This window comes from Callorhinchus milii, unplaced genomic scaffold, assembly GCF_018977255.1.
Source record: "Callorhinchus milii isolate IMCB2004 unplaced genomic scaffold, IMCB_Cmil_1.0 Scaffold6, whole genome shotgun sequence".
Taxonomy (NCBI): Eukaryota; Metazoa; Chordata; class Chondrichthyes; order Chimaeriformes; family Callorhinchidae; genus Callorhinchus; species Callorhinchus milii.
Genome location: NW_024704747.1, coordinates 11,612,053 through 11,639,055, shown reverse-complemented (window position 1 = coordinate 11,639,055; position 27,003 = coordinate 11,612,053). Strand labels below are relative to the sequence as shown.

Sequence of the window (27,003 nt, the reverse complement as noted above, 5' to 3'; positions counted from 1 at the left end):
ACGCTGTGCAACAGCTTTACATAGACTCTGAACCGTCAGCGTCAGATGCAGAGATACGATAGATAAGTGAAGGTTTAGAGAAACAGACAGTTAGATATGCGGGGACACACATTTCCGCACTGTTTTCAGGATCTGAGCTCCTAGGGATGCAGCGGAGAGGCTTCCTCCGACCCATCTGCAAAGACCACGATCATGCAGTGAGGTGGATCTGTGGCAAACACAGAAGCGGCTGCAACGAGGGAGGGCTCTGGCCTACACTGACTTATTGCAAAGCACCCTGGCAGTAAAGATGGCTTGACAGCATGCACATCGTTCCCCTTGCATGAGGGCACGCATTAATCAACTGCTGCTGAGTAAGCCTGGTACACGGCATTGGACTTGGACCTTGAGAACATCAAGGTGGCTAGCATAGCACAAGCTATGTAAAGTGTAAAGGTCCTCCGCCACGCTGAAAGCAGATGCCCGCCAGATAGCTGATGAGGAAACTCTGAGGCTTGGGGCGACAGCTGCTGGAAGGCATTACTTGGAGTCCAAGTTCATGAACTCATGATCCAACTCCTGGAATGCAGATGATTGAGTTGCAGAGAGGCAAGCAGCTGCTGCTTAACCTCCATGCCACTCAATGGGAAGGCATGTGTGCCAAAGCTGGGGACAGGAAGACGGTGGCAATGCTCTCACGCATCTCATGCTGAGATACGTTGCCCACCGGGAAGTTCGCAGGGAGTTACTGGCACCTACCAACCACCTATCATAGAATCATATAGACCAGAGGGAGGCCATTAGGCCCATTGTGTCTGTGCTGCCTCTTTGAAAAGAGCTGTCCAAATCAATCCAACTCCCCACTCTCTCCCCATAGCCCTGCAAACGTGTTCTCCCCAAATCATTATCTAAGTCTCTCTTAAAAGCTGTTATCGAATCGGTTTCCAGCACCTTTTCAGGCAATGCATTTCAGATTGTGCAACATTCATTTGAATATGTAATTTGGACATGGGCAGATATGTACTTTTCAGCTCTCCCTGCTCTGTGAGTCTTTCAACCCGGGGGATGTTGGCATATTCCACTGAGAGCCATTAAACAATCAAATCTAATTGACTTAAGTGGAATGTTCAATCCTCATTACATGACAACCAATAATTCTCGAGTAGCAGCATTAAACCTCAGCAGTAATTAAGTACCGTACAGTTATGGAAGAAGTTACCCCCACAATCCCTAACCGATGCCTTGGAGTCCTCTGAACTCCTCTCCCTCTGGCCTTCAACCCTCACCCTCACCGACCCCTCTTCTCCTCTCTCCCTCCTCCACAATACCCTCTCCTCCACACTCGATACTCTTGCCCCCATCACTTCCCGCACTGTCTCCTACTCCCGCTCCTCCCCCTGGTACACCACCCACCTCCGCTCACTGAAAAGCCAGGTGCGGGCTGCTGAACGCACCTGTGTCAAATCTGGCCTAACGGTCCACCGACAAATCTGGCTGGACCTCCTCAAAATTTACCGCTCCACTCTAGCCTCGGCCAAGTCGTCCTTCTACTCCAGGATAATCCTGGAGGCGAAGAACAACCCCAGGCTACTGTTTTCCACCACAACCCGACTCCTCCGTCCCCCCCACCACCCCGCGCAGGTCATCTCCTCCAACCTTCACTGCGAGGAGATGCTGGATTTCCTTGAATCCAAGATCAAGGGAATCCGCTCCGCGGTCACTTCCCCTCCAACTTCCACCCACCACCCACCCCTTCCCTCCCACACTCCGACTCCTACCCATCCTCCCCTACACACCTTCGTACCCGTTTCCCCACCCTCTGTCACTGAACTCATCCTATCCCTAAAACCAACCACCTGCTCCCTTGACCCCATCCCCACTCCACTCCTTATCTCCCAGCTCCACTTTCTTGCCCCACATATCACTGACATCATCAACCTGTCCCTCTCCTCTGGCTCTGTCCCCATTCCATTAAAAACTGCCATCATCACGCCCACCCTGAAAAAACCCTCCCTTGATGCGTCGCAGCTATCAAGCTACCGGCCCATCTCCAACCTCCCCTTTCTCTCCAAGGTCTTGGAAAGAGTTGTCGCCTCCCAACTGCGCTCTTTCCTTTCCACCCATTCTCTTTTCGAACCCCTTCAGTCAGGTTTCCGTGCTGCCCATAGCACAGAAACTGCCCTGGTCAAGGTCACCAATGATATCCTGACCATCTGTGACCAGGGCTCCCTCTGTCTCCTCGTCCTCCTCGACCTATCGGCAGCATTCGATACGGTCGACCACGCTATCCTACTCCACCGCTTGTCCTCCCACCTCAACCTTCAAGGCACTGTCCTTGAATGGTTTAGGTCGTACCTTTCTCACCGTCTTCACTTTGTCTCGACGAATGGCTTCTCCTCCACCCCCCGTACTGTCTCATGTGGTGTCCCTCAGGGCTCTGTCCTCGGTCCCCTCCTCTTCACCCTCTATATGCTCCCCCTTGGTGACATCATCCGCAGACATGGAGTTAACTTCCACATGTATGCGGATGACACCCAACTCTACCTTTCCTCCTCTACTCTCAACTCCACGACCACCGATGTCCTGACAGCTGCCTGTCCGACATCGAGTCCTGGACGAGAGACAACTTTCTTCAGCTCAACGTGCGAAAAACCGAGGCCCTCCTGATTGGCTCACGTCAGCGCCTCCGCACCTCAGGCGCTGACACCATCAGCATCCAAGGCTGCACTCTCCACCTCTCAAAGCCAGTCAGGAACCTCGGCGTTTTGTTCGACCCTGAGCTGTCCTTTCTCCCTCACATCCGCACCACAACTGGCACCGCCTTCCATCACCTCCGGAACATCGCCAGACTACGGCACTACCTCACCCCTCACGCTGCTGAAACCCTGGTCCACGCCTTTGTCACCTCAAGGCTGGACTATGGGAACTCTCTCCTCGCCGGCCTTCCCGCCACCTCCCTCCACAAGCTGCAGGTCATTCAGAACTCTGCAGCTCGTGTACTGTCCCGCACCAGGCTTCGCGACCACATCACTCCCACCCTCGCTCGCCTCCACTGGCTCCCCATCCCCCAGAGGATTGATTTCAAGATCCTCATCCTCACCTACAAGGCCATTCACGGCCTTGCTCCCTCCTACCTCTCCAACCTACTATCCCCCTACCTACCTGCCCGTACCCTCCGTTCCTCTGGCTCCGGTCTGCTCCACGTCCCCCGCCCCAACCGCCCTACCATCGGTGGTCGGGCCTTCAGCCTCTCAGCCCCAGGCTCTGGAACTCCATCCCCCAGTGCCTTCGCCTTGCTTCCTCCCTTTCCTCCTTCAAGGCCGGTCTCAAAACCTTTCTCTTTGACCGTGCCTTCAGCTCCCCTCTCGACTCTCTTCCCCTCCTCGCTCCCTCCCTTCCCTCCCCTCACCCTGACCATTTCCCCCCTCCTTGCTCCCTCCCTTCCCTCCCCTCACCCTGACCATTTCCTCGCTCCCTCCCTTCCCTCCCCTCACCCTGACCATTTCCCCCCTGCTCGGGTCATGACCCAACTGTGCAGCGCCTTGGGACGTCCTCCTGACGTGAAAGGCGCTTTATAAATGGAATCTTGTTGTTGTTGTTGTTATTTGGTCTATTACTGAACCCCCTCCCTTTCCTCTTAGCTCAGTGATGATCATCGGTGTGAAGAACTTAAAGCTCGTTGTGCCACACTGAAAGTTTTATTTGTTGCAAGTTGCATCCACATGCAATTTCTTTCTTTGTTTATTTTGCTTCAGCCAAGTATCTGACACATGTGGAAACCCATCACGATGCTTAAGAGTATCGAAACCAAACCTAAGAATTCCACGCAACCCACCTACACTTGAAAATTTCCAAGTTGTTTATTGAAATGGAATACACACTCTCTCCCTGGAGGGACGCATCCTGCTTGTCTAATTCTGGAAAGAATTTGGAGCAGGTTGGCAAGAGCAAAGGCTTGGAGATCCCAGAGTGTGCATTGGAGTATCTGCTGGAGTCCTAACCAGCTAAAACCACATAGCTTGCCATTGAGCGCACTGTCTGGCAAGCTTTCTCACTGCTTATCCAGGTAGGACCACCCTACCCATTCTGACTTTAGCTTGCAGAGTTATCCAGATTTAAGACATACAAAACTATTCTATTGTTATTTGTGAGTCTCCAAGAGTCTCGGAGAAGCCGACACCAGCCTTTGCCACCTCATATTGCAGCTGGAGTGGTCAGTGATGGTGTTGGGTTTACATGCGTGCACTGGGATGAGGAGATTGCTAGTGTCAGCATCCGGGTAGTGACATTAATACTGGTGTGAAAGTCCACTGAAATACTGATGTGAATATCACAACCAGAACAGAGCATTAGTATTACAGTGTGACAGAAGATTTTTGACTCCTTATAATAATAATACTTGCATTTAGTATAGCGCTTTTCATGTCTTCTAGACATCTCAAAGCGCTTCACAGAATATACTGTAAAGTGAATAGACTGCATGTTTGTTGGTGAAATACGGCAACCAATTGCGCACAGCAGTGTCCCACAACAGTCGTAGATTGAAATGACCAATTTATTATTTTTTTCTTGAGGGATTATTATCAGGCATGTGGAGTAAGACATCTTGCGCAAGGTTTCGCCCTGCCAGGAATTGAACCCAAGTCTCTCGCTTTCAAGGCGAGCGCTCTAACCACTGAGCTACAAGACTCCACAATGCAAGGCATTTGACATTTCATTACATTTCTATTGATTGGGTATAATGACTGATCAAAGACTCTACAGCACATAAACTTAAGAGTTTTTTCCAGCTCTGACCTCCATCTCTATCTTTGTGTGTTCACAAAATGTCTGGAGATAAAAAAAAACTGAGTGACACTTTTTGCACCAGCAATTGCTGGTTTGTTGGTATACCTGTATATGTACGTTGTGTGTGTGTGTGTGTGTTGCGACGGTTCTCAGCCCTTTAGGTAACCAGCAAAGTTCAGCAACGTAAAGTGTACTAGGTGCCTCTGTTTTCAGTTCTATCTCTATAAGTGCAAATCCCTACTCTTGTGGAACTTCACTACTTAGATCAACACAACGACAGATATTCTCAATTGACTTACTGCCCATGCAAATAGATGCTTTTGGGCCACTGGGTCCAGCAACTACCTGTTTTGTGTATTTCCCTACCTCCCTCCTTAAGAATTTTACAGACTTGAAGACACTACTGAGAAGATACAACAGATTTTTATTAGCCCTAGACAACCCTATGTCTACTTACTCTAATCGATAGTAATATAAAACAAATGCAACATTGGAAATAGATAACCCTCAACACTAAACTGTAATAAAACTAGTAGCACTTAACTAACATTCGTAAATTAAAAAACAATCTTGACTTGGAGGTAGTCCCTCTCAAGTCAGGTACATACCTAGATGGTGACCAAAAGCTAGGGACCATGAGTTAAGCCATGCTCCCTCCATATAAAGGCATCTGGCTCCTCCCCTTAAACAAAGTATCACGTGGTTTATCCCACAAAATGTTTCTGTTTACTCAGACAGCTTTTACAAATGTAATTTTGTTATTATTGTTGTTAGATTTTATGTCACCAAAGCTTTCCCTGCTATTCTAAATAATAAATAATAATCCTTGCATTTGATATAGCTCTTTTCATGTCTTTTAGAAGTCTCAAACGCTTCACAAAATATACTGTAAAGTGAATTGACTGTATAGTTGGGGGTGAAACTGCATTTCACCCACAACATTAGTTGTGCGCAATTGGTTGCACACATAAAAGTAGTTTATCAGGTTTAAAACACAAATCTTCTTAAAGGGACAGACAACCCCAAACATACGAACTATAAATATACTTTTTACAGAATATATATATATATATAGGCTGGATTGCGTAAAAAAAACAGAGTAACCAAGACAGCGTGTCTGTGATCTGTCATTGCTCGTATCAGACTAAATAGAGGTGTCACTGTTAACTTTGGGCTATATAGGGATGTCACTTCTCATATCAGTCTATGGAGAGCTGTCACTGTTAATATCGACATTGAGCTATACAGAGCTGTTCTGTTAATATCAGGCTATATGGAAATTTCACACCTATACTCTCCTGCTTTGCTCGGTCACTCGGAGTTTGGTATGTTCCACACCCCTCTGTTCCATCATTGGCAGCTGTGCCCTCAGCCACCAGCCGCTGGCTCAGCCCCTCCGTTTTGCTCTCCCCAGCTCATCATTGTTTAGCATCTTGAGACACTACCCTACATGCAGGGTGCTGTATAAATGCAAATTATTTTTGTGTCGCTGCTAATATCAGTCTACATAGAAGTGTCACTACTAATATCAGACTATGTAGAGGTGTTGCTGTTAATATCCGACCATATGCAGGTGTCACTGCTAATATCAGACTATATGCAGGTGTCACTGCTAATATCTGACTATCTAGAGGTGTCTCTTATCAATATAAGCTTTAAAGAGGAACCCAGTGTACTATATTAGTGTATGTAGAGGATGTCAAGGGTACATACTATCCCTTTTGTACACAGCAAGGGCCCACAGACAGACAGGAGTTGAATGATTTTTATCTTCTTTTCAAATAGTGTCATAGGATCTTTAACCCCACCTGATCAGACAGACTCAGTTTATCCTCTTATCTGAAGAGTGCATCTCTGACAATGCAGCATTCTCAAGTACTGTACCTCAGGGTTGCCCCAGATGGTGAGCTCAAAGTCCGATAACATAGCTTGATATTACAACGTTCTGACCCACAGGTGAAAGAGTTACTGACTGAGTCAAGCAGACAATTACCTGAGAAAACTTCTTGATGGATAGAAATAAAAGCTGGATCAACCAAGCTTGACCCTAGGTTTGCAGGATCTCAAGTGAGATCAGTACAACAACAACAACAACAAGATTCCATTCACGTCGGGAGGACGTCCCAGTAGGATGAATATGAAGATGTTTTTCCTCAAAAATATCAATTGTTCCTCAAATACAAGGGAATGAGGAGGGAAAACACAGGCTAACTTAGAAAGAGTTAGCTACAGTGGTATGAAGAAAGGGCAGGGAAGTGAGACTGAATTGATTTCTCTTAAGGGAGCCGACACAGACACAATGAGCCGAATGGCCTTCTTCTGTTCCGTAAATTTCTCTGGCTCTATCATACCTTCATTATAGGGAAAGTTAGTAGAAAATATAGCCGTGACAAAACTGAGAAACTTGGGAATCAGTGCCTGTGATTTATAGCATCAGCTGTCCAACAAAATCATTGAGTTCAGCAATGGAATTCCTATCAGCTTGTAACAGATGGAATAGAGTGCACAGAATCTATGAGAGCGATACGTGACTACTCAGCAGCTCCATACTGTCAGGGGCTGTAATGTCAAGCAAGCCTCCACTCGGCTTTTGTTCCATCATTTCACTCGTTGCAGAGTTTCCAAGCCTTGCTTTTGACTGATGAGTTTTCAAGGTCAAGGACAAAGTTTGTGTGTTAAAAAATAAAGCCAGGCCTGATCCCAGTCCCAGCTGACTTCGCTTCGCCTTCCCACCAATTGCTAAGCAGCTTGTGTTTGTGCTCTATTTTTGTCATCGCAAGTGACACTGAAACCCCACTCCGAGCTGAAAGGGAATCTGTTCTATTGCTATTGCCAGTATATTAAACAGTGGGGCTTGTTAATCCTAATTGGCTACTGTGTAATGCTAATTTGCCTGTCGTTCTGCTCATTTTGTGTGGCCAGAAAAGCTCCATCAGGTTTATTTGGGTAACTCAGTAAATTCTGAATTTTGAGTGTGCTTTCAGCGTGCATTTAGTTCACATGCCTGTTATTCTGAGTTGGATTAACCATCTAATGCCACATTAACAGTTCCAACCAGCAGACAGTTTTACTGGGAAGGCTACTTAGAAGCTCACAGGAACAGAAGGAGGGTCTGGCCCATCCAGCCTGTTCCACCACTTTCTTAAATCTTAGTAGATCTTTTAATCTGCACATGACTGTTATTCACATAATAATAATAATAATTCTTGCAATTGATATAGCATTTTTCACGTCTTCTAGACATCTTAAAGCGCTTCACAGAATATACTGTAAAGTGAATTGACGGTATGTTTGTGGTGAAATGCGGCAGCCAATTGCACACAGCAGTGTCCCACAAACAGTCGGAGATTGAGTGACCAAACTATTANTTTTTTTATGGATTATTATCCCAGAAAAGCAATCCGCTTTTCTATAATTACATAATTCTAGAATTCTAGAATTCCATGTCTATGTCTAGAATTCTCATCCTTTCGTCACACTCTACATTACATCTACTATCTATCTGACTATCTGCTTGTAGTCAGATAGTCAGGCAGATTATCCTGACTGCCTGACAGGATAATGTGTCATTCCTCCTCTATAGCTTTCGGGGCCATAGCATTCCACATCCTCACACCCTGCTGTGTGAAGAAATGCCTCCTGACCTTGGTTCAAAGTTTAAGGCAATGTCACTTGTAATCAATCTACTGGTCGGTCATTCACCTCATGGCTGTTTGAGGGACATTGCTGTATGCAAATTGGCTCCTGCATTTGCCCACCAAAGACGCAGTCACTACACATTGCAGTATGTCCTGTGAAGCACTTTGGGACTGACATGAAAGGTTCTGTACTAAATGCAAATGGTATACTACTATCTAATCTGTTAATTTAATTCCCTTCAATATTCGAACTACCTCAATAAAATCACCATTTAACCTCCTTTGTTCTAAGAAATTTAACACCACCCTATCCAGCCTTTCAAACAAGATAGATAACATCCGCTTGGTTGCCTCCTCTTCCTTCTCTTCCCCCCACCCCGCTATCCCAATGTCACCTGCCACGCCCCCATGCCTCCTCCAGCACCCTCTCCTACCACACTCCACTACACTCCTTTGCCCCAGTCTCTCCCTCCACGCCTCCGCTCACCATCACTCAGATGAACCCCACCACCTGGTGCCTCGACCTCCTCCGCACCCAGCTCCTGGTCACTCAACTCCCCCTCCTCTGCTCACTGCTGGCTGACACAATCAGACAGTCCCTCTCCTCACGCTCTGACCCACTCCCCCTCAAATCCGCCATCATCATTCCTCTCCTTAACAAATATAATAATAATAATCCTTGCATTTGATATAGCGCTTTTCACGTCTTTAGACGTCCCAAAACGCTTCACAGAATATACTGTAAAGTGAATTGACTGTATATTTGTGGGCGAACGTGGCAGCCAATTGCGCACAGCAATGTCCCACAAACAGTCATGGATTGAAAATGACCAATTTATTATTGTTTTGTTTTGGAGGGATTATTATTAGGCTCTGTGTGGAGTAAGGAAACTTGCCCAAAGTTTCGCCCTCTGCCTGGAATTGAACTCAGGTCTCTCGCTTGCAAAGCGAGTGCTCTAACCACTGAGCTACAGGACTCCACGTCCTACACTCAAATCTACACTCGATCCCTCCAACCTCACAAACTTCCGACCCATCTTAAACATGCCCTTCCTGGCCAAAGTTTTGGAACGTGCCATTGCAAATCAACTTCGCTCACACCTCTCCCTCCACTCCCTACTCAAGCCACTCCAATCCGGTTTTCGCCCTGCCCACAATACAGAGACAGCGCTTGTCAAAGTAACAAATTGCATCTTCTCTTTGTGATCAGGGCTTCCTCATTCTCCTGGACCTCTCCACCACGTTCGACTACACCGTCCTCCTGCACTGCCTCTCCTCCCTCATCCACCTTAGTGGGACCACAGTTACTTAGTTTGAATCCTACTTAACAAACTGCCAACAATACATTTTGGCAAATGATTTTTTCTCACTCCCCCATTCGGTCACCTGCGGGGTACCCCAAGCCTCCATCCTTGGCCCCTTTTCCTCATCCACATGCTCCCTCTCAGCGATGTCATCCTCAGACATGGGATCAACTTCCACAAGTATACAGATGACACCCGAATCTATTTCTCTTCCTCCAGCTGCGACTCCCAGTCCGCTGATGTCTTGTCAGTTTGTTTGACGGACATCAAGGCCTGGATGAGAGCAAATTCCTGCAGCTGAATGTCAGCAAGACTTCAGCCATACTCTTTGGCTCCCATCAACGTCTTCTCTTCTGCGGGTCTGAACTCCTCAACCTCCCCAGACTCTCCCTCAGACTCTCCGAACCCATGCACAATTTAGGCATCACATTTAATCCCCAGTTTTCCTTTCTAGAAAGAACCAGGTAACTTTGGATCTAAGGTTCCCAAAGCTTTCCATTCTGTTGTAGATTAATCCATACAGAATTATTGCCATGAGCATCTCCATTGTTGTAGCATGCGACAACCAGGGTGGTGGAAGACGAACGGAATGGACCTTGGTCTTTTTTCATCTACCAATTCCTATGTTCCTATGTATGCATCAAGTTTCCTGTTATTCTGGTTATAGAAATTATTGTTGAAAGTTGGCAGTGTTAGAAACTGTGGTTCTAATTGTGATGAATAATTAATTTATAAAATGCTCCTGTGTATTTGATTCTCACAGACGCTGCTGGAGACCACAACCAACCTCCTGAACCATGATCTGCACTGGTCGCTCTCCAACCTGCGTGCTGCTGTCAGCCGGGGCCTGAACCCCAAACAAGAGCACTGCGGCATCTGTCTGCAGCAGTACAAGAGGAGGCAGGAGGGCACAGAGGAGGTCATCGTGTTCAGGTCAGCACATCCCTTCTGCTAACATCCTACATACAACAAGTCTTCTTACCAATTCACATCCACACACTGCGCTCCCCTCATTAACTCAGAAATAACAATAAAATAATAATCCTTACATTTGATACAGCGCCTTATCACTTCAGACACATCTCAAAGCGTTTCACAAAATATATTATAAAGCAGATTGGGTACTTTGTACTGTGTACTTTGTAGGCAAAACACAACAGCCAATTGCCCACAGTAGTGTCCCACAAAAGTCATGCACTGAATGGATTAGCGAGAAAGTGTTACCTTGTTCTGTGTACTTGCCTTTTATTTTTGCATTTGGGGTAATTTATTTAATTCTGCCTAACCGAACCAGACAGGAAGCATCTGGTGCGTTGTAAAGGGCTTAAAAGAAAAGACCCAGAAGAATAAAAGTAACCAGTGAGGAGAGGAGCAAAAGTGAACCCTGCATGAGACAGGGGAAGGGAGTTGCTGTTTTAAACCCAGAATTAAAATAACCTCATTGTAACGAAACTCACATTTTTGTAGTAAATTTTGACTATTTAAGCGTGATAAATAATTTAACAACATTGGAATAATAATCCAAAATCTATTCCAGGAAATGCCAGAGATTGTAATAAAATAGATTAATATACCTAATAATAAGCCTTGTGTTTTGATAAAGCCTTATCATGTTTCCGAGACGTCTCAAAGCGCTTCACAGAATATACTGTAAAGTGTATTTTTTGTTTGCGAAACGTGACAGCAGGGTCCGACAAACAGTCATGGATTGAGTAACCAAATTATTTTTATTTATTTTTGAAGGGTTTATTACTCCCGGAAAAGCAATACGCCAATTGACTAACAACTGGGTTCTTACTCACTGCAAGGTAACAGACACAAGTGCAGTAAGGAAACATGGCCAGTGCTTCACATTGCCTGGGAATCAAACCCAGGTTGCTTGTGAAGCAAGTGCTCTAACCACTAAGCTACAGGACTCCACTATAAATAGAGAAGGGGGAGTTTTCATACTTAGTGACTCTGGCCCAGTGAGGGGTACAGATGTGGCTGTGTTTTTCTGTCATTGTTTTCAGGTTGAGCTGTTGACAATGCTGTGACTGCCCTTTTATAATTCCACAAACTACTCAGTCACTACCTTCTGACAACGGAATGTCAGAATCAAGCCAGACCTCTGGAGATTTCGGTAATCTGGTTCCTGAGCCAGGCGGCTCTGCAGTACTGGAGGGCACTGTTGATGACAGCACAGCCAGCCTGGCTCATTCAGCAGGACTTGAAAGGGCAGACCAGTTATTAGGGGCAGGGAATCATCCTACTCAACTCTTGTTAACTAGCTAAAGCCCTAATGGGTAGGGTGGTCCTAGCTGGACAAGCAGCGGGAAAGCTTGCTATCAATGCTATCAACGGACAAGCAGCGGAAAGTTTGCTATCAGTGCTATCAGTGGCAAGCTATGTTGTTTTAACTGGTTAGACTCCAGCAGTTACCCCCAAAGCACACCTGAGGTCCCCAAGACTGGCTCTTGCCAACCTGTGCTTAATACTTTCAGAATTAGATAAGCAAGATGCTTCCCTCCAGGGAGAGAGTCCGCATTCCATTCCAACAATCTATCTCGACGTGTAGCTGGGATGCATGGGATTCTCAATTTGGTTTGGAGACTCTTCATCATGGTGATGGGTTTCCGCATGTGTCAGACACCCAGCTGACAAAAAACAGAGAGTTGTTCACAGCACTGTAACTGCCTTTTTATAATTCCATAAACTTCTCAGTCATACCTTCTGTGTACAAGCAGCTTCAGGGCAGCTGGGAGTGTGGGACGTTCTAAGAATTGTCCACATTCCCACTTTGTTTTGTAGTTGGTGGGATGTGTTTGCTCTGGTATGCTTTGTATTACTGGATATTAATGTTTTGAGGGATTTTGCTCTATATCTTTCTCCCCGTCCTCTAAAAGCCGGAGCTGTGGTCGAATATCCGTCCTGTGTTTAATAGGATCTGAAAAACAATGTGAAAGGTTCAGCCCACATAGCAAAGTGCAGACATGGTAAAATCACAGTCTCTGCACTCGAAAATGTTGATTCCTTCAAACACAAATTAGAGTAATTTTATTTTAGGGAATAACATTATGGGATATAGTACATAGGTAGTTTGGTACATATATGCATGCGACCACTAGGAAGGTGGAAGGCGAACTAGATGGACCTTGGTCGTTTCTTTCATCTACCAATTCTTATGCTCTTATATACACAAGCATGGAATGGAAAAAGTGTCACCTTGTTGTTAGTGATATAGTGCCTTATTAAGTTGTTGAGACGTCTCAATGCCCCAGGTAACAAAATTGCTCATTTGCTTCATGGCATTGGTTTGTGGGACATTTCTATCTTCAAATTGGCAGCCATTTTCACTTACAAATACACAGTCACTATATTTTTAGAGAAAACTGTGAAGGGATTTCAGCAAAAGCGTGGGAATTCTTTCTTGAGGAAGAGAGAACGTTTCAAGTAAACAGGTAAACAAGTCAAATTGGCTGTTAGTCACAGACCAGGTTTTAGGGATTAGTTAATTTGCTGACCAGTTAAAACTGGGTGTATCTGAGGTCTATATAAAGGGGAAGGCATGCGAGAGCCTCACTTGAGTAGAGAGCCCAGTAGTGTGAGGAGGTAACTGAGTGAGGTTGAACAGAATGGAAATTCTGTGCAGGAATTTGGTGAGAATGGGAATTAGGTGCATAAGGGGAAGGAGGTGCATAATTATTAAACAATTAATATAAAAATATCTGGGAATATGGCAGGGTGGCTAAAACCCGTTACATGCACATTGTATACCATGTACTGAGGTCGAGGAGAGGCTGGTGTCATTACACAGCATATGTGAAGCTGAAGAGTTCATGGATCAAAGGTTTCAGGAGGTGGTCAGTGAGTGGGTGACTACCTGGCATGGTAGGAAGAGGAGAACAGCAGAGCAGAAATCCTCAGAGACTGTGGCACTCACAAACCAGTTCTCTGTACTGAGTACCGGTGAGGGTGACAACACCTCTGGGGAGGGCAATCAAAAGCAAATCAATGCACCCAGGGACATAGGAAAGAGTATCAGTGCACAGGGGGACACAGGGAAGAATACTAATGAAATTATCATTGGGAACACAACAGTTAAAGGCGTTTCTGCAACCACAGACATGAAGCGCTATACAAATGTAATTTGTTGTGTTGCCTCCCTGGTGCAAGGGTTGAAGACTTCATGAAATGGGTGCACAACATTTAATGGGGAAAGGGAACTTCCAGAAGCTGTGGTCTATTTTGGGAGCCATGACTTAAGGGGAAAAAACAGGCTGAGATCCTACAGAGAGAGTTTCAGTAACTAGGGAGAAAACTAAAGAACAGGACCTCAAAGGTGGTGATCTTCTTATACTCGCATGCAAACGAGTGTAAGAACAACAACAACAAAATTATATTTATAGAGCGCCTTTCACATCAGGAGGACGTCCCAAAGCGCTGAACAGTCAGGTATTGGGGCCTGAGCATGGGGGAGTGGTGCTGTAGGGGTGAGGGAAGGTAGAGGGGTGGGAGGGAGACCAAAGGCACGGTCGAAGAGAAGGTTCTTGAGACTGGCCTTGAAGGAGACAAGGGAGACAAGGGAGGAAGTGAGGCGAAGGGACCATGAGGCTGAAAGTCCAGTCACCGATGGTAGTGCGATTCGGGCAGAAGACATGGAGCAGGCCAGGGCCCGATGAACAGAGAGAGCGGGCAGGTTGGTAGGGAGTCAGCAGGTCAGAGAGGTAGGATAGGCAAGACCATGGATAGCCTTAAAGGTGAGGACGAGGATCTTGAACTCGAGGGTGGGAGTCATGGGGTCACGGAGCCTGGTACGTGAGAGTACATGAGTTGCAGAGCTTTGGATGATCTGCAGCTTGTGAAGGGAAGAGTTGGGAAGGACGATGAGGAGGGAGTTCCCATAATCGAGCCTTGATGTGACGAATGCGTGGGTGAGGGATTCGGCAGCCTGAGGGGTGAGGCAGTGGCAGAGTCTGGCAATGTTGCGGAGTTGGTGGTAGGCAGTGCCGGTCATGGCGTGGATGTGGGGGAGAAAGGACAGTTCAGGGTCAAACAAAATACCCAGGTTCCTGACTGGCTTAGTGACGTTGAGTGTGCAGCCGTGGAGGCTGATGCTGCCAGTGCCTGAGGTGCAGAAGCGCTGGCGTGAGCCAATCAGGAGGGTCTCAGTCTTGCTGACGTTGAGTTGAAGAAAGTTGGCCCTCGTGCAGGACTTGATGTTGGACAGGCAGTCGGTCAGGACGCCAGTAGTCCTGGAGTTCAGGGTGGAGGCAGAGAGATAGAGTTGGGTGTCATCCGCAAACATGTGGAAATTTACCCCATGTCTGTGGATGATGTCACCAAGGGTGGGAGCATGTAGAGGGTGAAGAGGAGGGGACCGAGGACAGAGCCCTGAGGAACACCGCATGAGATGGTGCGGGTGCTGGAGGAGAAGCCGTTTGCCGCGACGAAGTGGACGCGGTGTGAAAGCTAGGACCTGAACCAGTCAAGGATAGAACCTTGAAGGTTGAGGTGGGAGGAGAGGTGGCAGAGGAGGATTGAGTGGTCCACGGTGTCAAAGGCAGCGGAGACGTCGAGGAGGACGAGGAGACAGAGGGAGAGGTGGTCACACATGGTCAGGATATCGTTTGTGACCTTGAACAGAGCAGTTTCTGTGCTGTGGGCAGCCCGGAAACCCGATTAGAGGGGTTCACGGAGGGAATGAGAGGAGAGGAAAGAGTGAAGCTGGGAGGCAACAGCTCTCTCAAGGACCTTGGATAGGAATGGGAGATTTGAGATGAACCGGTAGCTGGATAGCTGTGATGGGTCGAGGGAAGGTTTCTTCAAGGTGGGGGTGATAGTGGCTGATTTGAGGGGCTAGGAACAGTGTCAGATGACAGGGAGAGGTTAATGATGTCGTCGAGTAGTGGTGCAAGGAGGTGGAGCTGGGATTTAAGGAGAGGGGTGGGGATGGGGTCCAGGGAGCAGGTGGTGGGCTTCATGGAGGTAACCGTGTTGAAGACAGAGGATGGGGTGACAGGTTCAAAGGTGTGGAAGGAGGGATGGGTAATTGTCGGATGGGTAATTGTGTGGGGTGGGGGTAGGGAGGGGGTGGAAGTTGTGAGGGCAGTGGCAGCTGAGCGGATTCCCTTGATTTTGGACTTGAGGAAGTCCAGCATTTCCTCACAGTGAGAGTCGGAGGAAAGGATCTGCGAGGCGTGTCAGGGAGGGCGGAGGAGCCGGTTGGTTGGTGGTGGAGAACAGGAGCCTTGGGATGCCCTTCGCCTCCAGGATTAATCTGGAACAGAAGGATGATTTGGCTGAGGCGAGAGCAGAGCGGTAGGACTTGATGAGTTCCAGCCAGATGTGCCGGTGGACCATTAGGCCGGATTTGAGTTGTGAGATCAGCAGCTCACACCTGGCCCTTAAGCGAGAGGAGGTGGCTGGTGAACCAGGGTGAGGATTGGGAATAGGAGGCAGTTTGGGAGATGAGGGGGGCAAGGGCATCGAGTGTGGTGGAGAGGGTGCTGTGGAGAAGAGTGAGTGGGTTGGTGCAAGAGGTGGGCCAGAGGGGAGGAGTTCAGAGGACTCCAGAGCAGCGGAGAGGGATTGCGGGGAGATCTTCTTCCACAGGTGGTTGAAGATGGTGGTAGGTTTGGAGGCAGTGAGGAGAGGGATATGGAAGTTGAGGCAGATGAAATGGAGGTCAGGGATGGCCTTGTCAGTGATGGTGACATCCGAGACACTGAGGTCCCAGGTGATCACCAGGTCGAGTGGGTGACTGTGTGTGTGGGTAGCAGAGTGGATGTGGAGGGAAAGGTTGAGAGAGGAGAGAGGACAAGTCTGAGGAGATGGAGCAGGAGGGCATGAAGTGGAGGTTGAAGTCTCCTAGACAGTTGGCAGGGGGATGTGTGGGATGAGAGGGGATAGTGGATAGTGGATTGGTTGGCAGGGAAGATGGGGATGCGGATGAGGGAGGAGAGCCCCTGGGGTCTGAGTCCAGGGTGGCTTGCGGCTGTAGTGGGGAATGGGGCAGTCGGTGTGGCTGCTGCTGGACAGCCAGTGCCATGATGACCCCAGCGGAGGATTCCCAGGCTGGAGCAGAGGGAGGCAGTGGGGGGGTCAAGCAGAGATAGGAGGCGGGGAGGGCGGAGAGAGAGGACAGAGCGGGAGATTTGCAGGGAGGGGGAGATTTTGAGGGAGGGCCAGCTCGGGTCGGGGGCGGCAGCCAAGATGTGCACAAGAGGCGGCGGATTAGTGGGACATTGTCAGTCTGGAGGAGGCTGTGGGGGCTAGAGGTGGCGCAGAGCAGGGAGGACGCTCATTGTGGTTAACAATGAGCAGCCTGTAGGGGAAGGACAGGGGAGGGAGACAGACAGACCGACGGCTGGAGGGAGTGAGGGAGGAATGGAGGGAGGGAGACACACTGGTCCAGGCTATAACCATTTCTGCACCTGCTACCAGTGATTCAAACCTGGCGGGCAGAAGTGACGTCATGCAGAATGGCGGGAACATCTGGAAGTCCAAAGTGGCGGCTCCCCCTGACCAGGTAATGGCCACCGCTCGATCCCCACGACACCCGCCCCACCTCAAGGTCCACGAGACCCCCAGCCCAGCCTGCAGCTACTGGCCCTGCCTCTGGCTAACGCCGGCCCCGATCCCTGGGACCCCGGCCCTGTTTTTGCTAACGCTGGTCCCAATGCCCAGGAGACCAGCCCTGTGACTCTCTGATGCTGCCTGTCTTAACTTCCGTGAGTCCCACTCGGTTTACCTGGATTTTCAAGGCCCTGCCGCTCGCTAGACCGTGACTGTCGAGGATAAAACACAAGAGAGCATGGCTGGAGACATGGTACAGAAAGGAGGGCTTCACTTTCTTGGAACATTGAGACCAGTTCTGGAGCAGGTGGGACTTTACAAGGTGGATGGATTACACCTGAACAGGGCTGGGACCAATGCCCTCGCAGGGAGGTTTGCTGGTACTTTAGGGAAGGTTTAAACTAATTTAGAAGCAGGAAGGGAATCAGGATGTAGCATCAGAGAGGAGAAACAAGTTAAATAGAGGGCAGGGAGAGATGAACAACAACACAAAAATAATAATAATAATCCTTGCATTTGATATAGCACTTTTCACGTCTTCTAGACGTCCCAAAGCGCTTCACAGAATATACTGTAAAGTGAATTGACTGTATATTTGTGGGCGAACGCGGCAGCCAATTGCACACAGCAATGTCCCACAAACAGTCATGGATTGAAAATGACCAATTTATCATTGTTTTGTTTTTTTGGAGGGATTATTATTTGACAGATTAGATGTGGGGGAAAATGCAGAGCAGACTAAGTTGGTCTTGGAGTGCATGTGCTGTGCATAAATGCATGGAGTGTGACTAATAAGATGGGTGAGCTGCGGCTCAAGTTGCCACATGGGGTTATGATGTAGTGGCAATAACCGAGGCGTAGCTCAAACAAGGGCAGGAATGGGAGCTGAATATTCCTGGCTACATTGTTTTCAGGAGGGATAGGGATGTAAACAAATTGACTTCACACCACATTACTTTCAAATATAGATTTTATTAAAACTCGAACAGACAAATCAGCTACACTGTATCCCTTATACAGATATACTAGGCAACAGACAGAATCAAAATCATATTACCTGATTCGACTGCGCAGTGGTGATAGCTCCTGGAACTCCCACAATCCTCCTCCACTCAAACCGGAGAAAGCCCTCCTTCCTTATGGATCTCACTACTCCTCTTTCACTTTTAATGGTCACTTTCTTACTAGAGGTAAATTCCCTCATCCCTGTACGTATACATATACAGTAGAATCGATATCGATTCCACTGGGCAGTGTGCTGACCCTCTACATAACTCCCAACTATTTCAAAGTTATCTTTTATGTGTTTCTAACTTCACCTCTCCTTGTCACAGAGATAGCCCCCACCCTTCACAGGCTGCTTTGCAGAGAGAGATATGCACAACTTCTGGGCAGCCTTCCACCGCGAGCTTGTTTCTCAGCCTTGAGATAGGCAGGTATCTGAGGCTGCAGCCTTTTCTTTCTGTGGTCCATTGTTCTTACATCTTTGCTCAAGGACCTGAGTGCTCATTATCTCAGAGGAGTGAATATCTTCCAGGAAAATATGAAATATAATCAGAAGCTAACCTTAACCCGTTCAGCAATGCTATTTTTAACCCCTGCTAATCTAGTCATTAAATCAAAATTCCTGGTTTTCCCAGCTCTCGGATGACCTTCACTCATTATCTCTTGGCTACTTCTGTTACTGTGGTTACATACCATTTCTGCTTATTTTTGCACATATTTTTAACTATATTAGTTACTTTTTAGCCATCAATTTTTCTGGAACATTCGATTTCTGCTATCAATATATCAGTGTATCCCGTGGTGGTATCTCAACAAGAAAGGAAAAAAAGGAGCAATATTGCTCAAAGTCACGGTTACAGCCCTGGAGGGGACAATGTGCTAGAGGGTTCAAAAACAGAATCTATTTTTTAGAATTAAGGAGCAGAAAAGGAGCAGTTACTCTGTTAGGTGTATATGACAGACCACCAAATAGTGGGAAGGAGATAGAGGAGCAAATCTGCAAGCAAATTTCAGAAAGATGTATAACCAATAGAGTAGTGATAATGGGGGACTTCAATTATCCTAACATAGACTGGGAAGAAAACAGTGTAAAGGGCAAGGAGGGAGAAGAATTTGTGAAATGTGTGCAGGAAAATTTTCTTTATCAGTATGTTTCCAGCCCAAAGAGGAAGGAAGCAGCGCTGGATATCGTTCTGGGGAATGAAGTGGGGCAAGTGGGAGTGCACCTGGACAACAGTGATCACAACATCATTAGATTTAGAGTAGTTATGGAAAGGAACAAGAAACAATCAAAGGTGAAGATACTCAACTGGAAGAGGACTAATTTCAGTGAGATTAAAGGAATCTGGCCCAGGTGGATTGGAAACGAAGATTGATGGATAAACCAGTAAACAAGCAAAGTGAGGCCCTCGTGGAAGAGATAGTTAGGGAACAGACGAAACACATTCCCACAAAGGGGAAAAGTAAGGCATCTAAAACTCCCTGGATGACTAAGGAAATTGGGATAAAAATAAAACAGAAAAAGGAGGCTTATGATAAATGTCAGGCCGCAAATACAAAAGATACAAAAAACAGAATATAGAAAGTAGAGAACTTAGGGATAACTTAGGGAAATAAGAGGGACAAAGAGATTGTATGAAAAAAGATTAGCGAGTAACATAAAGGGAACCCTAACGTATTTTATATGCATATTAGCTGAACCATTCCAGCTACGCTTGCAACCAGTTTCATTTAATCGGCCTTCTCTCTTTCGTCGGGCATTTTTATTTGTCCTTGAAAGGCTTGATCCTCAACTGTCTTTTCTCCCCCATATCCGTGCCATGACCCGCTCTGCGTTCCCCCAGCTTCGCAACATTGCCTGATTCCGCCACTGCTTCACCCTTCAGTCCGCCGAAATCCTCATACATGCATTTGTCATCTTAAGGCTCGACTACGAAAACTCCATTAAGGTGGCCTCCCCAACTCCTCCCTCCACAAGCTGCAGAACATCCAGAACTTTGTAGCTCATGTCCTTTCCCGCACCAGGCTACGTGATCCCATCACCCTCGCCCGGCTCCCCATCCTCCCACTTCTATATATCTGACCTTCTGACCCCCTATAAGCCTCTCCACACCCTCTGCTCAGCCCTACCATCGGTGGCCAGGCTTTCAGCCTCTCTGCCCCCACCCTTTGGAACTCCATCCCACAAACCCTCCACCGTGCTCCCTCCATTGTCTCTTTCAAGGCATGACTCAAGACCCACTTCAATCCACGACTGTTTGTGGGACCCTGCTGTGCACAATTGGCTGCTGTGTTTAGCCCATAAAATATACAGTCAATTCACTATATAGCATATTCTGTGAAGCGCTTTGAGAGGTCTCGAAGATGTGATAAGGGCACTATATCAAATGCAAGGATTAGTATTATTTTGTCTTTATTGGTATACATAAAGAATAAAACGTTCGTCAAAAGTAGGGTGGGGCTGATTAGGGACCAAGGAGGAAATCTTCTTGTGGAGGCAGAGTGCACGGCTAGCATACTGAATGAGTACTTTGCATGTGTCTTCACAAAAGAGGATGAGTCAATGCCACAGAAGACTCCACTGGCATCCCATCACACAGAAGATACAGTTCAAGACCTGGTGCTCACCTTCAAAACCTCCACGGTCTTGCTCCCCCCTACCTCTACGACCTCTTAACCTCCTACCAACCTGCCCGGACTCTCTGCTAAGTAGGCTCCGGCCTCCTTCACGTCTCCCACCTCACCCACCCCATCATTGGTGGGCGGGCCTACAGCCAGTCTGCCTCCATCCTCTGGGACTCCATCCTGCAGTCCCTCCGCCTCGCCCCTCCCTTGCCTCCTTCATGACCCGTCTCAAGACCTTCCTCTTCAACCGTGCCTTCGATCACCCTCCTTCCCCCCCACCCCTTGCTCTGCAGTCTCCCCTATCCAGACCCCCAGCCCGTGTCCGAAACACTGATTGTCCAACGCATGGACGTCCTCCCGACGTGAAAGGCACTGTACAAATGTAATTTTGTTGTCATCGTCGTAATAGAGGAGAGGGTAGAGAAATTGGATAGAATAAAAATAAACGGAGAGGAGGTACTGAAAAGGTTGACGGTGCTCAAGTTAGATAAGTCACCCGGTCTGGATGGGATGTATCCTAGGTTACTGAGGGAAGTATGGGTGGAAATAGCGGATGCTCTGGCCACAATCTTTCAATCCTCCTTGAATCCTGGAGCGGTGGCAGAGGATTGGAGGGTTGCAAATGTTACTCCGCTGTACAAAAAGAGGGAGAAGGATAGACCCGGGAACTACAAGCCAGTGAGCCTGACGTCAGTAGTGGGGATCCATCTTGTCTATTCCTAGTCGTGCTCGCTTCTAATGAACTTTAATATTTCTCTTTTTACAGCATCTTCTAGAGACTATAATCTGGGACAAAATATATTGCCTTACAAACTTGTCCTCCCCAAATTATTATTTAGGTTTAGTATATATGGATCTTTAAAAGGCTTTTGATAAAGTGCCACATAATCAACTTGTTAGAAAAATTGAAGCCTACAATATCAAAGGGACAGTGGCAGCCTGAATACAAAACTGGCTGAGGGACAGAAAGCAGTGGTGAATGATTTTCTCTGACTGTAGAGAGGTATACAGTGGTATCCCATAGAGGTCGGTATTAGGACCACTGCTCTTTTTAATCTATATAAATGACCTGGACTTGGGTATAGGGAGTACAATTTCCAAGTTTGCAGATGATACAAAGCTAAGAAGAGTAGTAAACTGTGAGGAGGATAGTAGCAGACTGCAAGAGGACATGGACAGACTGCTGAAATGGGCAGACATGTGGCAGATGAAATTTAATGCGAAGAAATGAAAATTGATGTATTTTGGGAGGAAGAATGAGAGACAATATAAGCTGATGGTACAATCTTAAAGGGGGTGAAGGAACAGAGAGACCTGGGGGTTCACATAAGCAAATCTTTGAAGTTGGCAGAGCAGGCAGATAAAGCAGTTAAAAAGCATACGGGTTACTTGGCTTTATAAATAGGGGCATAGGATACAAAAGTCAGGAAGTTATGATGAACCTTTATAAAACACTGGTTAGGCCTCAGCCAGAGACTGTGTTCAGTTCTGGGCACCACACTTTAGGAAGGATGTCAAGTACTTGGAGAGGGTGCAAAAGAGATTTCCCAAGAATAAAAGGGCTTCAGTTGTGCAAGTCTCTTGAGGATACTGTAACCTGTAAATGGAATATTACCCAATGTAGTCATTCTTGGAGATTATCACCAGAGGCCTGGTAGAGCCCGGGAGTACCAGCGGCTGATCTGTGTTTCCTTCACTTATAGCTGTGGCCATATCTACCATTCGCAGTGTCTCCACAACAAGAACTGCGGCGTGCAGACCGATGGCCAGACCAGATGGTTATGCTACAAGTGTAACTCTAGTAACAAAGGAGGACGACACAGAGACATGGGGTCAGAAGTTAACAGGGGCAGAAGCACTTCCCTTGCACAGGTAAGGTGCTACCAAGTAATCTCTGCTTCCACCTCATTCACCATGTCAGTAATGGCACAATGTGCAGTGAAGGAAAACTGTGCCCACAGACATTACTCACAGTTATCTTTTGGGTCTGATGCACCAGAATCTTTCTGACCCAGAAGTAAGTGCTCTGAGATGCCGTCCAGTGTGAAAAGCGCTATATAAATGCAAGTTGTTGTTGTAAGAGCTATACCAATTGACACAAACATTGCTCCATTTACTCTACAATGAGGGAGGGATAGAGGTAAGTAAGCGATGGTGGCAAGGGTGGGATGCAGACGAGGGAGGGAAGGGCGGCAAGGGAGGGAGGCATGGAGGCAAGGGAGTTAGTGCTGGAGCTCCCCTTCTGCACACTTCAACAGTCAACTTCAACAATCATTTTCTGGCATTCCTTATTCTAACAATATATAAAAGAACTGTTCAAAAAAAATCCAATTTTTACTTCCAATAATAATTCTCAATTTGTACCTTCCTGTTACTGCCTCCTTACAGGCCATTGTACATCGTCACAATCATCTTACAATCTGCCATCAGCCTGCACACTTAATCCCTTCTGAATCACTGATATGAATCATCAGCCATAATAAAGACATCAAATAGCCTCTTAGTCACTGTCCTTTCAACATCACTTATAACAGTCATTAACAACCCTGTCATTTTATTATATGAGGTTACTATATATGATTACAATAACGGAAGGTGCAGTGAGTAAAAGGTTGCAATTTAACATCAGGATTTAAAAACTCATAAGCTATCTGATGATATATTTCAAGCTTAGGAAGGACAAGAGATGGAAGTGTGGAGGAGCAACAACAATAACATTTATAAAGTGCTCCTCATGGAGGGTAGCATCTCAGAGCGCTTGACAATAGTGGAGCCTGACACCGAGGAGGGGGGATGTGATTGTAAACACAATCGAAGAGGAAGGTCTTCAGGCGTGATCTGCAAATGGAGAAAGAGGGGCAAGGTGGAGGACTTGAGCGAGAGTTTTCCAGTGTTCTGGGGCATAGTGGCTGAAAGCGCTGCAGCTGATGTTGGAGCAAAGGGGATAAGGGAGCAGCAGGAGAAATGTTGGTAATGTTAAAATAGAGTTAGAGATGCTGTCCTTCAGATGAGATGTTAAACTGAGGTCCTGTCTACCTGTTCAGGAAGATGTTAAAGATCTCATGGCACTATTGGAAACGAAAAATGAGTTTCTCCTGATGTCCTGCCAACAAACCCCCAAATAAAATTGTACATTCACTTCATGAATGTTTATGGGACATCCTATATGCAAATTGACTCCATAAGACCCACAGTGCAGTGAATGGAGTCCTGTAGCTCAGTGGTTAGGGCACTCGCTTTGCAAGTGAGAGACCTTGAGTTCAATTCCAAGCAGGACGAAACCTTGGGCAAGTTTCCTTACTCCACACGCCTAATAATAATCCCTCCAAAAACCAAAAGCAATAATTAAATTGGTCATTTTCAATCTACGACTGTTTGTGGGACATTGTTGTGCGCAATTGGCTGCCGCGTTCTCCCACAGATATACAATTCACTTTACAGTGTGTTCTGTGAAGCGCTTTGGGACGTCCTCCCGACGTGAAAAGCGCTATAGCAAATGCAAGGATTATTATTATTATTATAATCCTGTGAAGCGCTTTTAGACCTCCCAATATGAAATGCCCTTATGAGGAATATTTTTATTAGTGATGCAAAAGTTTGCAATGGAGGGAGAACTGGTAGATGGCAGAGGTAACGGGCTGTCTCCCATCAAAAAATAGGCCTGGCATTTTGTCCAGTATGTGCGAGGCATATTGAGCAATTCTGTTTGCCTCTTGCTGAATGGTTCAGAGTTGCTATAGTAAAGGGAGCTGCAAGCACACAGGGAGAAATGTTCTTAATTAGTGCTTCAGAGCAGCATTGGAAGCGCTCTGAGATGCTACTCTGCGTGGAGAGTGCTGTATAAGTGCAAGTTGTTGTTCTTGTTGTGGAAACAGTGGCTCAATATGTCCTCTTGTGTTCTGTGAATTGGAGGGGCAGGGGTAATGTAAAAGTATTTGCTCTCAAAAATCACAGTAATACAGTTCAGTGTGGCACTTCATCCACCCTCTCCGTTACTTCATCAAATACACTATCAGGTTTGTTAGACACAATTTGCCTTTAAAAATCCGTGTTGGTTGTTCTTTATTAACCCATATTTTTCTAAGTGAAAATGTATTTTTTCCCTGACGTTAAGCTCACTGGCCTGTAGTTTTATCCTTCTGCCCCTTTTCGTACAGGGGAGTAACATTTGTAACCCTCCAGTCCTCTGACACCACCCCGGTTTCCAAGGAGGATTGAACGATTGTGGACAGAGCCTCCACTATTTCCACCTTTACTTCCCTCAGTATCCTAGGATGCATCCCATCCGAACTGGGTGATTTATCTACCTTGAGCTTCGTCAATCTTTTTAGTACCTCCTCTGTTTCTTCTTATTCTATCCAATTTCTCTACCCTCTCCTCCGATATTGTTGCATTGGCTGCAGCCTCTTCTTTTGTGAAGACAGATATAAAATGCTCATTCAGTATGTGAGCCTCTGCCTCTGTAGCGACAAGAAGATTACCTTTTTCGTCCCTAATTGGTCTCACCCTACCTTTGACTAACCTTTTATTCTTTATCTATACTAATAAAGACGAGGTGTCTGTGTCTGTCTGTGTATCTACCAATAATACAATAACCGATTGACGAGAGACATGATTTATACATAATCGGAACGGTCTACCATGGGAGAGTGTCATGGGCACTTTTTTTCAGGGATCTCCTATCGTTAATGAGCTATATATAAGCTATGCATGGTTTCTGCAACAAAATAGCCACAGAGGAAATAACATACCCTTCTAAAGAGTATATATATATAAGTATATCTATACTAAGTATAGTATATATATCTATACTAATATATTTTGCAAAAAATGTATGGCAGTTTTTTTTTGCCTTGCCTCGAGGACCTGCTGGATCACACAGTAAATTTGATAGGAGTCCTCCCAAAAGGAGTCCTCCCAAAAGGAATCCTCCCACAGGAGTCATCCCACATGCGTCCTCCCAACTGAGTATAGATGAAGAAGAAATTTCCGTCTGTGTGTCTGTCTGTGTGTCAATCTACATTCTATATTAGATCCTTTGGTTGCTTATAAAATACCTCAAGGTTCCCTTTTATGTTATCCACTAATCTTTTTTCATACAATCGCTTTCCCCCTCTTATTTCCTTTTTCCGTTCTCCTCTGTACTTTCTATATTCTATTTGATTATCTTCTGTATTTTGTACCTGACATTTATCATAAGCCTCCTTTTCCTGTTTGATTTTACCACTTACTGGTCTCAATGCCCCAGGAGTCGAAGCCCTCCCTTCTGCGCCATTTCTCCAGCCACACATTAACAACAACAACAACAAGATTCCATTTATAGAGTGCCTTTCAAGTCGGGAGGACGTCCCAAGGCGCTGGACAGTTGGGTCAGGACCTGAGCAGGGGGGAAATGGTCAGGGTGAGGGGAGGGAAGGGAGGGAGCGAGGAGGGGGGAAATGGTCAGGGTGAGGGGAGGGAAGGGAGGGAGCGAGGCGGGGGTAGAGAGTCGAGAGGGGAGCTGAAGGCACGGTCAAAGAGAAGGGTCTTGAGACCGGCCTTGAAGGAGGAAAGGGAGGAGGCGGAGAAGGCACTGGGGGATAGAGTTCCAGAGCCAGGGGCTGAGAGGCTGAAGGCCCGGCCACCGATGGTAGGGCGGTTGGGGCGGGGGATATGGAGCAGACCGGAGCCAGAGGAACGGAGGGTACGGGCAGGTAGGTAGGGGTATAGTAGGTCGGAGAGGTAGGAGGGAGCAAGGCCGTGAATGGCCTTGTAGGTGAGGATGAGGATCTTGAATTCGATCCTCTGGGGGATGGGGAGCCAGTGGAGGCGAGGAGGGTGGGAGTGATGTGGTCGCGAAGCCTGGTGCGGGCAGTACACGAGCTGCAGAGTTCTGAATGACCTGCAGTGTGGAGGGAGGAGCCGGGAAGGCCGGCGAGGAGAGAGTTCCCATAGTCCAGCCTTGAGGTGATAAAGGCGTGGACCAGAGTTTCAGCCGCGTGAGGGGTGAGGTAGTGCCGTAGCCTTAGTCTGGCAACATTAACCTGCTTTATCTTGTTGTTCCTATACACACTAGCACGTGGTGCTGGAAGTAATCCAGAGATTATCACCTTTGAGGTCCTGCTTTT

The 27,003-nt window shown here is 46.9% G+C and overlaps 1 protein-coding gene and 1 non-coding gene across 4 annotated transcripts in view; one reads left to right on the top strand and one right to left on the bottom strand.

Moving 5' to 3' along the window:
- Window positions 1–27,003, top strand: part of vps8 (VPS8 subunit of CORVET complex) — a 327,260-nt gene that overhangs the window by 222,888 nt on the left and 77,369 nt on the right. For all 3 annotated transcript variants that reach the window (XM_007907675.1, XM_042336096.1, XM_042336095.1), the window contains 2 exons: window positions 10,473–10,642; window positions 22,600–22,768. In XM_007907675.1, the coding sequence (XP_007905866.1) occupies window positions 10,473–10,642; window positions 22,600–22,768 (339 nt within the window). The remainder of the gene's footprint in view (window positions 1–10,472; window positions 10,643–22,599; window positions 22,769–27,003) is intronic.
- trnas-uga lies at window positions 4,598–4,669 on the bottom strand. The gene has a single exon. It is a non-coding gene; the product is annotated as a tRNA-Ser (tRNA).